Raw genomic sequence first — 15,782 nt, forward strand, 5'->3', positions numbered from 1 at the left:
GATGCCTCGAATTTTCTAATCCTTTCGTAACTATGAATTTCTTAATCCCAATATCAGAGCTAGCTAGCTCTGCCCCAATGAGAGTCTGTCTTTCACAAAAGAGAAAAGATTTTCAAAGCAGCTAACTTTAGTTTGAGACGTTGCATATTAAATAAACTAAGCTCTGAACTCCTAGTGTTTCTCTCCTAGAGAGGAGAGACACCTCATTGCCACGATGACCACATTTCCATTTCAAAGGACGGAAATGGGGGAAGAAACGAAGCCACTTGCAAGTGCTGTGGCCTGTTCTGCCCTCTAGTCAAGCAGAACGGGTCCCGGAAGACCTTGGGCGACGGGGAGGAGATAGTGTGCTGTAATTACCCTGGTCTAGGGTGGTAGCCGGCCCTTCGGCGTGCAAGCGCAAACGGCGGCATCAGGCATAATAACGGCGGTCTGCCGCCGCGGAGCTCCCAGAGAGTCCGGGGAGGGCCTCGGCGGGGAAAGCGGGGGGCCGGACGCAGCCGGCCTCGCGGAGCCTCTCGGCGCTGTCCATGCTGATGAGCTCCTCGGCTGACACAAGCAGGCAGAGCGAAGGCGGAGCAGGGGAGGCAGAGGAGGCGCGGAGGCAGGCGGCTGAGCCGCGCACCCGGCTTTGACGTCGCCCAGCTGCGGCTAGCAGCTCGCGCTCTCGGCACGTAGCGCACAACGTGACCACACACAGCCTCCCTCTCTGGCAGCCCGGCAGCCCGTCCGCCAGCTCCCGGCTTCGCCCTCCTCCTCCACCTCCGCCCCTCGCCTCCGCGGCGCGCAGCCCCGCGCACCCCCAGGGATTCCGGCCGGCGTCGAGCCCTGGGCGCTCCGCCGCCCGGCGCGGCACCTCTGCCGCAGCTGGGTCCCGACCGGCGGCCACGCAGCCGGGTGTCGTCCTCAGGCGGCCGCTCCCGCGTTCGCCTCCGGATGCCAGCACTGCGTTAGCCCGGGCGGGGAGCCCCTTCAGCGGCTCCCTCCTCTAAACTCCCGCCTGTCCCGACCGCCCCCACCCCTCCACCTGGCGGGGGCGGCGCGGAAGCGAAGGGGACGCGCGCGGTGCCGGTGGGCACGCGTAGACGTGTGTGCGGATCCGGTCTCTGCTTGGCTTTCTCCCTTTTTCGCAAGTGGCGGTGCCTGGACTCTGCTTTCGGCTCCCGGAATTGGTGCGGCCGCCCGGAGCCCCCTCTTCGCTGGCAGGGCGCTAAAGGCTATTTTGGAGAACGGTGGTGGTGGCGGCGGCGGCGGCGGCGGCGGCTGGTGCCCGAGAGAGCTCCAGACGCACACTCGCTCCTCGTCGGTCCGTCTCCTCCTTCTCCCCCCTCCTCCCATCCCTTCCTCCCCACCCCCGTCCCCTTAGCCCCACTCCTCCTCCTCCTCCTCCTCTTCCTCCTCTCCCCGCTCGGCGATGCGAGCCTGTGTCGTTCAACAGGATTGGCGTTGCAATGGCAACTGATGGAATGGGGGAAGGCAAGACAGCAGGGCTGGGGGCTCCGGACTGCGGGCGCGCGGGCCGCTGCCGCCGCTTGACGCTGCTCGGGGGACCTTCGCGAGTTACTTTGTAAAGGCGAACCCGGGCGAGGAAGCCCCCGCTCGGTGCCCCGAGTCAGAGGCCACTTCCTGCTCCGTGGCTGCCCGCGTCAGGCTCGCACCGCTCGGCACCCCCGGCCGCTGGCCCGCGCCCGCTGCCAGCCCAGCGCGCCGCCGCCGCCGCCGCGGAGACTCGAGCCCGCTACCCTGAAGAACACTTCGCCTCACGGCCCCCTTCGATCACGCCCCCTGCTCCTCCCCGGCATCTGCGATTTTCCCAGGCGCCCGGAGTGAGTGCGGCGTGCGTGTGAGTGTGTGTCAGGGTATTGTGTTGTGGGAGTGTGTGTGTGTGTGTGTGTGTATGAGTGTGGGGTGTGCGGGGCTCCTGCGCTCCGCTCACGGCCGCCGCCGGGGAAGGACAGACGGACGGCGCTTTCTCCTTCGGCGAGCGGCTCCCGGGTGCCTCGGCTCGGCCCGGGCGCGAGTGGGGCGCGCTCGGCTAGCCGCCGGCCTCCGGAAGGTCCCGCTGCGTCCCCCCTGGGCTGGATATGTTCATGTTCACGTGAAGATGGATTTAGTGTACGGTCTCGTGTGGCTGCTGACAGTCCTCCTGGAGGGGATCTCTGGCCAAGGAGTATACGGTGAGTGGAATCGCGACGCTATCGTGACCTTGTGGTTCTTAGTTAAGATAGGCTGGCGAGCGAAAATGCACGACTCGCACCGTTCCGGGGCCCCTCCCGGCGTGGTATTTGATTTACACTTCATCACGTTATTGGGAGCGGTAAGGAGGCAGCGAGCGCGCTGCGGATTGGGCTGCGAGCCGCTCCCCCAGCGCCTCGGCTGGGGCTGGGAGTTGGGTCGAGCCGGCAGCATTGCACTCTTGCGAACGAGTGGCTTTGCACTTGATTTATCCCCCCTGGGGACCGGAGCTCTAGCCGTCTTTGATTTAATAATGATTTCGTTCCTTGCATTGCCGCGGTGTCGGTGCCGCGGTTTCCCCTGAAGGGAAGCTTCGAATGTGACCCCAGTGAGCTTCCCATCCGTCTCCGTCTCCCGCCTCCTCCTCCTCTCTACCTTTTCGTTTTTTTTGTTTTTGTTTTTTTTTTTTTTTGGTGAATGCCTCTGTGACTTGATTTTCCGGCTCAGGAAGTGGGGTGACAGTTGAGTTGCGTCCTGCACCAGCGTTGCCATGAATACTGACTTGGGGAGGGGAAAATAGCAGGAAAGATTCTCGGTGCCAGACACAATTAAGGGACATGTTTATGTGAATGGATGAGCAAATGCATGAATGAACGGATGGCCAAGTCCGCGCGTCTCGGCTCCGGGGCAGGACACCAGCTCGCTGCAACAGGAACACAACCTCAGTTCTCTGGAAAACCCAGGTCTGGGCGGGTTAGGACCGAGAGAAGGGCGAGCTTGTTAATTTGGAGATTTTTAAGTCCTCAAGAGCAGACCCACGTTCCTTTGCCTGTCAGCAGTTGGCACCCTTGGCTTTCGGGACTGAAAGATACACTCACACACACACCCAGGCCCTATGTGAAATGTGCGTCTTTTCCTGGGACAAGCAGGCAGTGCCACAAAGGGAACATAACTTTTGTGATCTCAAAGGTATGGTAGGGGAGGTTAGGAGAACAGCTCTTGAGAGTACAGCAGGCCAAGACTCTCCCACAACTCCCCTAGGGTCCATGTGTACTGGAAATCAACCTGCTGCCCTTGGTATCTATCGCTGGGGGGTTTGGACCCCAGCACTGCAGTGCTAGGTCAATGGCTGTCCCCGGGGCAAAGGGCATGAGTGTTTGTGGAAATGTCAGAGCTCTCCCTGCAGACCCTAGAACTTACTGCAGAGAGGGTGTGGGTGCAGGGGGACCTTGAATACTCAAACTCTCTGGGAATGTGGAGTGTGCCCTGGGCAGCTGCTTGGAAGAGGATGTGGGAGATCTAAAGGGAGCCTTTTCTGTCTCCACTGTGTTCTTCCTGGGCTGAGCAGTGGGTGGGGGTGGTCCGGAGGGGGTCTGGAGTGGGGAGCTCCATCTGCCACTCCCCTTTCCTGTCTTCCTAGTTCCCTTTTTGGCATGGGCCAGGAAAATTTCACTTTCTCCCACTTATACACATTTTAATTTCCTTTCCCTATCCACCCCCTCTTTCCCAAATGAAAGAGAACTTGCTTGATGGTGGTCGTGGTGGTGGTGGTGTGTGTGTATAAGAGAGAGGTTGAGACTCCAGGCAGATCTTTTTGCTTGGCTGACAGCAGGAGGTGGGGCATTGAGGAAGGCAGGAATTCATTTACTGCTCTTTTGACTTCTGCTGGACTCGGATGTCCCTGAGCATCTGAGAGTGGCTAAGATTCTAGGGATGGAGGAATGCTGGAGATTGAGCCTTTTCAAGGAGCTGTTCCTTAGCGTGGGGGAGTCTGGATTCCTTTTATCCCATGTCTAAGTCTTCTTTCTTCCATTTGTTCTGATCATCCCAGCTAAAAGGATTAGAAAAACCACGAACTGTGTGTATATTTGTGGGTGTGTGTGTGTTTGTGTGTGTGTGTGTAGGAGATAATGAGAAGTTAACAAGATTGGGGGGACAGAACATGCTAGAAATGTCTGGATTAGAAAGGCATGGTACCAGTTTCCTGTCACTTTTTGTCATTCAGATTATTGTCCTGGCAAGTTTCATGTTGGGCAGGGGAAAAGGGTAAGATCTAGGAGTGGAGATAAGTAGGAAACATTTGCATTGAGATAATGTCCATGTTGCTTGACAACAAAGGGGGAGGCAGTTCTGCTACTGAACTGATTGATCATTGTGAGGAAAGTGGTGTTTTTTTTTTTTTTTCTGTTTTCTTTTAATATTGATGTGGGCATTAGGCATTGGAATAGAATGGGTTTTGTGTGAAAATTAATCAGCATCCCTGGTCTTTATAAATGCCACAGCTATTAGGTGGGTGAACAAATATATTTATGTGTTACTTTTTATATATGTCTTAGCACAAGTTAGGTTCTCATAGTGGGAACCTCTAACCTTCAACATCAGCGTCACCTGGAAACTTGTTAGAAATGCAAATTTTGAACCCTCCCCCCCCCACCAGACTTTCTAAATAAGAAATTCTCAGTGTGGGACCCAGCAATGACTGTGATGCTTGCTGAAGTCTGAGAACCACCAATATGGACTTCACATTCCATTGCTTTGACTGTGTAAATTATGACCTTTCTTGATCTAAAGTAGTTTGAATTTTATTTGTGAAAGTGTTTATAGTGAAGAGAACAGTTTATTTTTATTTGGGTATAAAATATTGATCAATTGTGAAAAGGACATAGAAGAGTTAGTGTAAGGTTATAGATGTGTTTTGAACATCTTACATGAAGAGCCTTGAAGATGAATAAATGAAAAAGCAGGGCAATTATAAACAGAGACTTTAAAGACCTACATAGGAACTTTGCTACCATAAAAATCTGTTATCACTTTATCCCTTTGTCTGTATTTGCTAATGTAAAACCATTCATGTTACACACAAAGTATTATTTCTTAATATTGTTCTCTAGTAGCCAGGTTAAAGAAGAAGTAAAAATTATATGTAATTCAAGCAAAATTATTTCATTGTAGCCTCAAATTAACTTCATGATTTAGTAATTCAGTTTCTTTCTTTCTTTCTTTTTTTTTTTTTTGTAACTGAGAGTATTTGTTTTAAGGCACAGATGATATTGTTTTGAGTTAATGTAATCTTCTTTCTCTTGTGCTCAATCAGCTTGGCACCATGTGCAGTACTTATGTGTAAAAGTTTATGCTATAGACCTTCGAATTTATTGTCATTTATCTAGGGACATTGCTTAGCAAACTAACTGCACAATGGATGAGATTTGCATGTGTGACATTTGGGTAATGGAGATTATCCTCCAATTTATATGTCTGTCTACCCTTCCCTCCTCCGATAATTCTGATGTCATTTAAAAAAGACACTTAAAAACTGACATTTTTCCTGTTTATTTCTTAAATACTCCATATCAGAAATGACATTACAGTGATATAAGTTGTTTGAAAACACTTCTGAAAGGAAGATTGCAGAAAAAGAATTCTTTATAATAGAGCAGCATCAGGAAATTTGATGCGGACTTCCTAAAACAACTGTTAATTATTTTGATGGATAATAGTCATTTGGAGATATCTGTATTTGTGTAGTTTTTGAAGTCCATTTTTCTTGAGTTATAGATTTTACTTTCTTGAATTTTAGAAAGTTATTTGCATTCAGAATTTTTCTTGAGAATACTCTTGGGATTTTAGTGTTTTGTTTTAATTTTAATTTTACTTACACTGAAAACCAAAGTCATTAAATGAACAATGAAATGGTATCCATTTTTGGCATTATTTTGTTGGACTTGCCTTGTATTAGGTTTAGGATAACTGATTAAACATAGCATCAAGGGTCATAATAAACCTCAGCTATGTGTATACTTGACTGAAGTACCTAGAGCCAAGTGATCCAAAGCATTTTCCTAGTTTTAAAAGTTTTCTTTGTAAGTTATTCTGCATCATAAATTGTCTGGGCTGTTTAACTATGTTTTCTTTTCTTTTTGTTTTAAAGATTTTATATATTTATTTAGCAGAGTGGGGAGAGGAGCCGAGGGAGAGAGGTGAGAGAGAGAATCTGAGGTAGACTTTGTGCTGAGCTCCGAGTGGGACATGAGGCTCCATCTCATGACCCTGAGATCCTGACCTGAGTCGAAATCAAGAATCAGATGCTTAACCTACTGAGCCACCCAGGCACTCCCGAACTGTGTTTCTAGAGATCCTGTTGATAAGGCATCATACTGAGAATCGTATCTCCCATAAACTTCTCAGTTGTTTTGCTAAAAAAAGAAAAAAAACAGCTCTATTGCTACATACTGTATTTTTACTTCTGACCCATCATGCCCTTAATTTCCAAGGAGGCTCATAAAAGATTATAAATGCATTAGCACAAGACAGATCTACAAATGAAAAACAAAATAAAAGTCTAAGTCTGAGTAGTTTTTAATGGGAGCTAAATCAGCCAATGACTAGGTATCCTGAAATGGTTAATGCACCCTCTATAAATAGCTCCTAGGATGTGCTGGAAGCAATAAATAGATAAGTTTATCAAACATACTATATTCACTCAATTCCAGTAATATCAATTATAGCAAGCTATATTCACTCAATTCCAGTAATATCAATTAATATCACATAATTCAGGAATAACCTCCCAGGCAGTAGCTGTATAGAAAAGAGTTGGTGGAATTGAGAATCAGGGAATAAGGTGGAAAGGAAGGATCTGGAAGTTATTTCAGACAGTGGGTTGAATCTGAATGGACAGATTGACCCAAAAGGATAAGGTTGCTCTGGAATGTCTGTTGACCATTACATCCAGTCCCAGGATATTGCCATCCTCATGGCAAAGTTATCCCAAGTGCACTGAATTGTAATTTTTGTCCAGTTTGAGTGTGGAGAGACCCTGTTATATCATATACTGCTTTTGACTGAACACATATTTAGGGTGTCAGCCTGTGGGAGGAGAGGGGGATATGACTTTAATAAGTGTTGCTGAAAAAAAAATCAATCTAAAGCTCTACCACGTATAGTCAGCTCTTTTTGTCTTCCCCCTCCTCACCCCGCTGTCTCTACATGCTCATACACATTCACAGACTAATATTGTCACGTCAGCACCTTGGCCACCATCACAAGGAAAAGTGAGCTGTCCTTTGTATCAGGATTATTTTTGTCCATTCAGAGTCATCCTTGTGGCCATGTTACTGAGAATTCGCATGCAAAATGGGCACATTATTTTATATAGTATTACTTTCTCATGTCTTATAAATCCCTAGAAAAGTCCTTAAGTGGGCTATTAAGTATTTTAGATTGGGCAGGTTGTACATCACGCCTAAGGAATGATTTTCTAGAGAATAAGTCAGAAAGGATTCCAGGGTTCAGATAATTAAGAATCAGAGGTAAACGTTTAGAGATGAAGTACTGGTGAATAGATATCACAAAAGAAATCCAAGGACGGCATTTTTCATGATCTTGATTTCTTGGCTTAATTTTATTATCTCTAGTTCTTACTCTTCCTATTGATACTGTAGAATTATTTTGGTTTTTGTTTTATAAGGTGAACCATCTTAAATCTTCTTTGAGAAGCAGGGTACAAGCAAACTTTTCTGAAAGAACATGCTCTGTATTCTTTTAAAACTTACTGTTTTGATGTGATTGTGGTAGGCCTCATGGAGACGGGACTTACCGGCATGAGACTTATGAGTTCGGTTTATGTCTTTTTAAGACAGTGTTAGGAACTGTGGTCCTGGGTTGCTTTCCAGCTGTAGAGGTGATTTGTCATTCACATTATTTGGCCTGGTGCTCGTGCTTTGGGAAGAGTCTTGAAAGAGTTGATTTTAAGCCTTGTAACCTACAAAGGCAAAGGCAAATAGCAAATATACCCACCTGGTCCTGGTATTGAGGCTGGTGCTCTTTAGCAGCTGCAGTAAACTAAGGGTATGTGCTATCAGGTCTGAGCTAAAATGGAGCATGTCTTACGCTCCTTTTTGGCTATTTTGGAAAGACAAGAAAAGTATTCTATTGAGTGCATTTCAAGTATGAATAGGGTGAACATTTTCAGCTTCGTTGTAATTGCTGTTCACTGAACAGTCCCACAAATGAAATTTCATTTCTTTGTCTCGGTGAGTGTCAGTGTAAATATACTACTTACAGCAGACTGAAGAAATGATTGCATTCATAGAAAACTGTATTCTGTTTTTATTTTCAAATCCAGTTAATAAACTTTTGGGCCTATACAATCATAAAGTTCTAAGTGAGAAGAGACTTTAAGATGTCATTGAATCTTCCCACTAATTTAAGACACAATATGACAGTCAAATTGGTGGTCGTATGTTGCTGTGAGATTTCTTTAGAGTCCCTCATGCTCCATTATTGGGGCATGCACTTATTTTCCATTTTATACTAGTACAGTTCCATTTCTTTCTTAACTGTACCACCTTGTACTGATCCCAGTTAAGCTCTTTGTATTATTAGTTTCTTACTTCTTTTCCAAGATACTATGCCGTTTCTTTTTTTTTTTTTAATTTTTTTTTTTTTTATTTATTTGCGAGAGAGAGAATGAGAGAGAGCGTGAGAGGGAGGAGGGTCAGAGGGAGAAGCAGACTCCCTGCTGAGCAGGGAGCCGGATGCGGGACTCCATCCCGGGACTCCAGGATCATGACCTGAGCCGAAGGCAGTCGCTTAACCAACTGAGCCACCCAGGCGCCCGATGCTATGCCTTTTCTAATCTTGGTTTTAAAACACTTTATTTCCTTTTCTGTTGATATCATTGGTTGAATTCAATAAGAAGATGATTTTCACTTCATAATCCAAATCGTGCATTCCCTGCAGGTTTATAATCACAGAAAAGGATTTCAAATATTAGGAACGTGTCTTTGGTCTATTACACATTTACTATAAATACATTAATTAAACACATATTATTAGGTAGGAGCAAGGGTACTGGAAATTATGATGTAACTTATTCTTTTTGTCTTTTACTGTGCTACCTCCATAACTTTTCATAAAAATAAGAGACATCAGTTTCTTACTGTTCCCACTCAAAGCTATACTAAAGATTGCTGTGTGCTTGACAGATGGGGTCAAGCATGTGACATGTTACCATATCTACAAGCAGCATATTTTTTGTCTTATTTTTTGTAATGAGAATGGGAGGGATAAAAATAATTGAGTGATTCTGTGGAAAGGGAAACATGTCTTTCTGAAAGAGGAAAGGTTGGTTCATAGCCAGGCCTCCCAGAGTCCTAAAGGACAGCACAAAAACCAGCTGAGAGCTCAAAGAGGTAAGTAGAAAATAGGATGTCAGCCAGAAGATGCTGTTAGAAAACTGTATCTGCTCTTTAAGTAATGGTGAAAGCCAAATCATTTTTTCCTAAAGTAATCAGAACTTTGTTCATGTGTGTCAAACAGAAGAAGTAAAATGCTTGCCATTTGACAGAAGAATGTCTTTAGAGAGATTTTTCTGATCTGAAAGGGAAAGATAAGGAACTCCTAAATAGAGCCTGCAGTCCCTGTGGACCAGATTATCCTGCCTGCTAATTAATTGTATGACTCAGGTACATAAGGAGAGAGAGGCACAGATTAAGCATCAGGGCATTCTATCTGTTATTCTGAGTAGACCTGGATACTGAGTCCATAACTTGCCTCAGGTAGATTTCCTCCTGAAGAGGAGGAGGCTCCTGTGTGTATCCCGAAAAGGATAGAAAAATCTGAGGAGGATATACAACTTCTCAGACAGTATGGGCAGTGGGAATTCTGCACGGATTCTGGGCAGATGTTGGGTAAGTTCTGGAAATTCAGTCAACAAATTAATGTATAACTGCTGTGGATAACACATGTAGCTGTGTAGAGATAAAGTTAAATGGAAAACAAAGTAAGACTATGAAAAATATATATGTTTGTGCCTAAACAAGAGAGAGCAATTACAGGTGGTGTCATGGTTGGAGGAAACTTGAAAAAGCCGATACATCATAAGTTGAGCCTTGAAAGTGGGTTGGCATAATATAGGTAACAAAGAAGGAAAGGACACTGCTACAGCATGGATCCCAGCTGGAGGAATAGTGGTGCAGAAAGAAAAATAACTCTAGAATGCATATCTAAGAAAGTCTAAGCTATTTCTCCAAAGTATGCCCCAACTAGAAAGATGTTATCTGTCATTTAACCTCTCCCATCCCCCAGAGAAGTCTGTAAGTCTGGAAAACAAATTTCATTGTGTGATACTCTAGAACTTGCTCAGACATTTAGGTCCACCAGGATTTGGGGTTTATTCAGTTTGAAGCCGATTGCCTGCTCATTAGAAGATAAGACAGTTGTGTTTAAAGTTCCTGGGGAATACTGAGCCCTTCCCAATTCTAGGCAACCATAGGAAGCTTTGAACCTACACAGCAGGTCTTCTTGGAGTTAAAAGACTTTTCAAAGCCTTTTTAGAGTGCCTACTACTTAGGAGCAGTGGACTATGGGTCCAGAATGACTTGAAATATGTTGATTTTTACAAATGTATAGCCTGGGAGATGAATGCATTGCCTTTATGAAAAGAGAGACATGTGCCTTCGTTATTATTTTTTATCCTTGTGCAAAGCAGCACAAATGTGGTAGAAAACTGTGTCAACTTGGGCTTGCTTCTTGTTCAGCTGTTGCTTTACTGGGTGACCATAGACAAAAATCTTAATTTTCTATCCATTAGTTTCCACATCTAGTAAACTCCTAGAAAGAGAGCTGTTACATAAAGGAAGGCAAGAATAAAAATGTATGATTGCTTTTTTATACCTGGGATAGAGGGAAAGTATGTGGAAAGTGTTCCCCATCTTCTTAAGAAAGTATTCTCAGGTGCTCTAGGAATTGGACCTCATAACAGGACGGCCATTTGGTTCTTAGAACAGCGTAAGGGGCTAGAAAGTAACAGAGAGCAAGTAATTTTTTCTGGAAACAATATTCCAGTGTGTCAGCCTAGCAGAAAATAAGTAGTATATTTTAAAACAGTGTATCTAATATTAACCTGTGCATGCAAAGGCTACTTGATATTGCATCTTGTATGCACATGTAGCTGATATTGCTCCTCAGGCTAACCTCCTTCTCTCAATCTGCATAAACCTGGAATTTCTCCTTCTGCTCCTTACTGGTGGGGGTGGCAGTGGGAAGCTCCTATCCCTCCCTCATTTAAGAGCCCCACTCAATATTAGTGTAACCTAAGCTTTATGAGTTTATTTACATATGTGTATTCAAATGTATATATAAATCTTGCTTTTGTATCAAGGAGCAAGAATATTCCTAATATCCTGTCATTTTGAGACTAATTGAAAATTAGCAGTCTATAAATGTAAACTAGGAAAAAAGTAGGAATTATTTGTAGAAATATAAATATTTGATAGTGTATAAATAAAAACAGGGAAAATGAGAGTAAATTATAAAATGAGGCTATCACGTATTTATTGTGTAGCATTTAATTTTGATCCAAAGTGACCAAAATTGCTGTTTCTCACCTACTCAACTAATCATTTAAAAAAAAAAAATCTTTAGAATTAACTGAAAAGGCTAGGATCTTTTCAACATTAAACTGTGACAGCTACATATATAAGAAAACATTTTTCTACATAATGCATTTTAATTATACTTGGCAAACCTTGTGTTTTTGAGGGTGAGAGGTAGTTCACGTCAATAATCCCTATTCATATAACTAATTAGATGGGAAAATTAATTAAGCTAGTCATTTGAGTGCCAGGATATTGGTTAGATATTTTTTGGGAATATTGGTCAGGTATCTCTGTAATGAAACCAAAAGGCATATTTTCTCAGGACTTTAAATAGACAACAAAATTATTAGTTGAGAGTAATTTTCCCTCTTATGTGGAATGAACAATACTGGCTTTGTGAGGGAAGTCACTATAAGCGTATACATACAGTAGATTCTGTAGTGTGCACAGATTTAACTGATGTGTAGTTTTGGAGTTGTCAGTCTTACTTCAGTATTTCAGAATTAGTGAAGTTCTTATCAACAGACAATATAGTTAATATTTTTATCCTGGTTTTGAAGTTGCTCTTTGTTTTTCATGGTTATTCTACACTGTTATTGTGATTCTCCCCTTATTCTTTTATTCACTTATATTTATCATGTGGTTCATTGTTCATACTGGACTATTCCACCTGTCCCCTTTCCCTGTACAGAGCTGCTATTTGAATTTTAAAGTTTTCAGTCTTACTTCACAATTAATCAAAGCTCAATCTTTGGCTAATTTTGTTCTCACTTTATCATGCATAGATTGATCTATGTATAATTGCATAGGAGATACAACTCTCTTCCATTATGACCATTCTCTGCAATATTGTAAGCTACATGATGACATCATCACTGCGAAGACTGGGGTTTAGAAATTTCCCATTCTTTGCCTAAGACAAGAATATCTCCCAGTGGGCTGCAGCCTTTTTATTCAGAGGCTACTTATTCTCTGATTATTTCCTGTGCTTCACTGCAAACATCCCTCCAGTTGCAGCAGCTGGGGTTGGAAGTGGCCTTCGTTCTGCTCACTGTGATTTTGTAATTTTACCGTTGAACTCTATTCTAATTATATGTGATTTGGGTTACCATTTCCAAAAGCATATAAGTTTTTAGTTTTCTGTCATCATTAAAAACTCATTTGTTAATGCCTCAGATCTATAAGCTTACTTATGCAAAGAAGTACTTGGAAAACTTTATGTTTAACCACCTCTCCAGTTTCAGAGAATGGTTAAAGAATCTTATCTATCAATCTATGTCTTATCTAGATATAAATATACACACACTACAAATATATATTTATATGCAGGGTATATATGTATATGCTCTAAAAATATATTCACATATATTAACTGTATTTAAGTATGTGTGTATGTGTGAGTGTGTTTGTATATTCATAGAGTGGATGTCCTGGGTTAGTAGCTACACTTTAGATTAAGTGGGAGGAATTGGGTGGCTTTCCAGCTTCCCTTGCAAAGGTGACACTGATTCAGTGTTGACAACAGGGCATGCAATCTCTTACCTAACTTCCGTTTTGTTTTTAAATATCCTTTTGTGATATTTTCATGTTCTTATTGTTCACCAGTTTACAGTATTACCTCTAGAAGCTCACATTACTTCTCTTTCCTTCTATTTTTTGCAATTGATAGAAGAGCAGTGTTTCTTAGCTGCATAACAGCACTACACATGCAGTTTATTTTATTTCCGATACAGTGATGAATACACTTCAAGCCCAGTGTTACTGGTACACTGAGAAGACCATCCCTCTTGTCTGTTAGCCAGTTGTTTATAGTAGGTCTTTTCCCCTTTTCTAGGGAGCTTTTAGAGCATCAGACATACCTGTATTCAAATGAGGATAGTAAAATTTGTCCATAAACTAAATTTAAGTAACTTGGATTATCTGCCTTCTTTTTCCTTCTATTACTGAAAAATAATAAAAAATAGGATATAGTAATTTTTTCATAGAATAATTGCCATTTATTAAGTGCCTACTGTTGCCACAGCTTGTACTAGGAGTTTTATATATGTTGTGCTATACTCCAGTCTTTGAATGAGATGGTTGAGAAATTAAATAAGCATCAGATAGTTACTGGTGGCTAAATTTGGAATTAGATATGAAGTATATGTAAAAATAAACATTTGTATACTTGTGTGTATTACTAAGTTACATTCATGTATGTATGTGTTTATAACTTACTATGATTAAAACATGCAAGTTAGTTAGCTCATTTTGTTCCATGCATGAAACTTATCTCAAACAATATATATTTGAAATGCAAATTGGATGATAAATTCTAGCTTTTTGCCTGAGAAAAATATATAGGTAGCTAATGTCAGCATTTTATATCATACAGTTTTCTTTCTTAGTAAAGAAGGTTAGGATTTATAATTTGGATTTTTTTCCCCCCTTTCTTTTTAGAACTGAAATTCCCATATTGAGGGCTCTCTCTGGTATAATTTATTTTTGGACTGATAGGATATTTTAAGCTTATTCATAATTAGTGACCTGTAAAAATGAAGACATGACTCTACTAGATATTCTGCAGAAGTAGTTCTTTTGTTCCATGTAAAATAGTAGGCATGTGCTTATAAAAAATAACCACTGTCAAGTGTACTACTTTATTTTATCCCCAGGCTGATTAACAATCACTGGCCTTGGTAAGATTGATAGTTAAATGTCATATTTGGCCTGATTTTGCCTTGAGTTCCCTCCGGGTATTGCTTGGGCATTTTTTGCGCTGAGTTAATTGAGGGGACTATATCAGCGGGTTCCTTTTCTTAAAAATCTTGTTGTGCTCAAGAGGACAGTTGATTGCAAGCTCTGTCCTTCTCTTAGCTGCCAGTGAGTTCCTCAAACCTCAAAGCTTACAAATTAGTGCAGTTTCGTGATTTGTTTTAGGCTTTTAGCTACAGCATTTGCTGCCATAAAAGCCATTTTTTTCCTATGTTTTTTGAATGCAGTGATTGTGTCATATAGTATAACCCTGTACCATTCTGGCTATTGTGTGATTGATACAGAAACTGCTTCGATAGGAAACCATTTCAAGAGAGAACAGGAAAGGTATTATATTCGGCTGTAGTGCCATGCATTTCTAAGCAGCTGATGTTTTCTTTAACTGATAATCACCCCCTAAATTTTCAGAGGCAATGGAGCCTTTAGAACTTTAACTCTTAATTCAGTCTGGCTGCAAAGAGCAATGCCCTGAAGTTTATTATACATTCACATTTCATTAATTCATTAATTCTTTCTGGAGTATGACTGTGTTGTTTTTGTTGTATTTTCAAGTCAAACCTCTTTAAGAACATGGAGAAACATTAATTTAGTGAATTTTTCTCTAAACAGTGACTTCTTCATACCTGAGCCAGATACTTGAAACTCTTGAGATTATATGACTTTTTGCACACTGAAAATTATGATAGTATTGTCAAATGGAGTAGGCCATCACGTGTTTTGTAATCTTTTTTTTTTTAAGTTTCTTTGTTTTGTTTTGTTTGTTTTTAAGTAAACTCTGCCTACAACATGGGGCTTGAACTCACAACTCTGAAATCAAAGTCACATGCTCTAACACACCCCATGTGTTTTGTGATCTAAGAATCTCAAATTAAACTGTAAGCCTCTGTAAAGGTATAGAGTCAAAGATGAGTCAAATCAAACTTCAAAAGAGTTTAATCATAGATTTTATGTTTTTACTACCTCACACATTTAACACTATATTTGGGAGTACTTAACAGCAGATAGTACACCCTGTTTTTGTCTTTCTCCACTTCAAATTTTTGTATTTTGTGATCCCTTAGATACATACTTTATTTTGGATGAAGGTGGATAGTGTCTTAATGAATTAGGTATAAAATTATATACCTAAGATTTAAGTGCTTCTATATGTTACAGTTTATCATTTATTTTAATACTATATAATATTAACAATTAATAATCATTCAGATGAAAGTCTAAAAAAGCTGGAATAAAGATTCTTAAAATAAAGGCTGAGATATCTTGTGAATCTGAAAATGCCATTTAAATATCTTTAGTTGTGAGAAAAGTTAATGTCTAGATATTTTCAAAGATTATTCTAAGATTGCTCTAAGAATATTTTCTGGTCGCTTAACTGTTGACTGCTTCTCATTCATTGTACATAGCTGTCATCCTCCCAACAATTATCATGGCATTGCAGAGGTTTCCTCATTATTAATGAAAGATTCAGCATTT

At 41.8% G+C, this 15,782-nt stretch overlaps 1 protein-coding gene and 1 long non-coding RNA gene across 2 annotated transcripts in view; one reads left to right on the top strand and one right to left on the bottom strand.

Annotated features, from left to right (window-relative positions):
• LOC118002203 overlaps window positions 1–398 on the bottom strand; it is a 44,001-nt gene extending 43,603 nt beyond the window's left edge. Inside the window, exon 1 of the long non-coding RNA XR_004676980.1 lies at window positions 361–398. This is a non-coding gene — a long non-coding RNA (uncharacterized LOC118002203). The remainder of the gene's footprint in view (window positions 1–360) is intronic.
• A 1,303-nt stretch (window positions 399–1,701) lies between these two features.
• Window positions 1,702–15,782, top strand: part of MDGA2 (MAM domain containing glycosylphosphatidylinositol anchor 2) — a 797,493-nt gene continuing 783,412 nt past the window's right edge. The window contains exon 1 of the mRNA XM_034992713.1: window positions 1,702–2,177. Coding sequence (XP_034848604.1) covers window positions 1,898–2,177 — 280 coding nt within the window. The 5' untranslated portion in view covers window positions 1,702–1,897. The remainder of the gene's footprint in view (window positions 2,178–15,782) is intronic.

Source organism: Mirounga leonina, unplaced genomic scaffold (genome assembly GCF_011800145.1).
Source record: "Mirounga leonina isolate KUSES-001 unplaced genomic scaffold, KU_Mleo_1.0 Mir_82, whole genome shotgun sequence".
Taxonomy (NCBI): Eukaryota; Metazoa; Chordata; class Mammalia; order Carnivora; family Phocidae; genus Mirounga; species Mirounga leonina.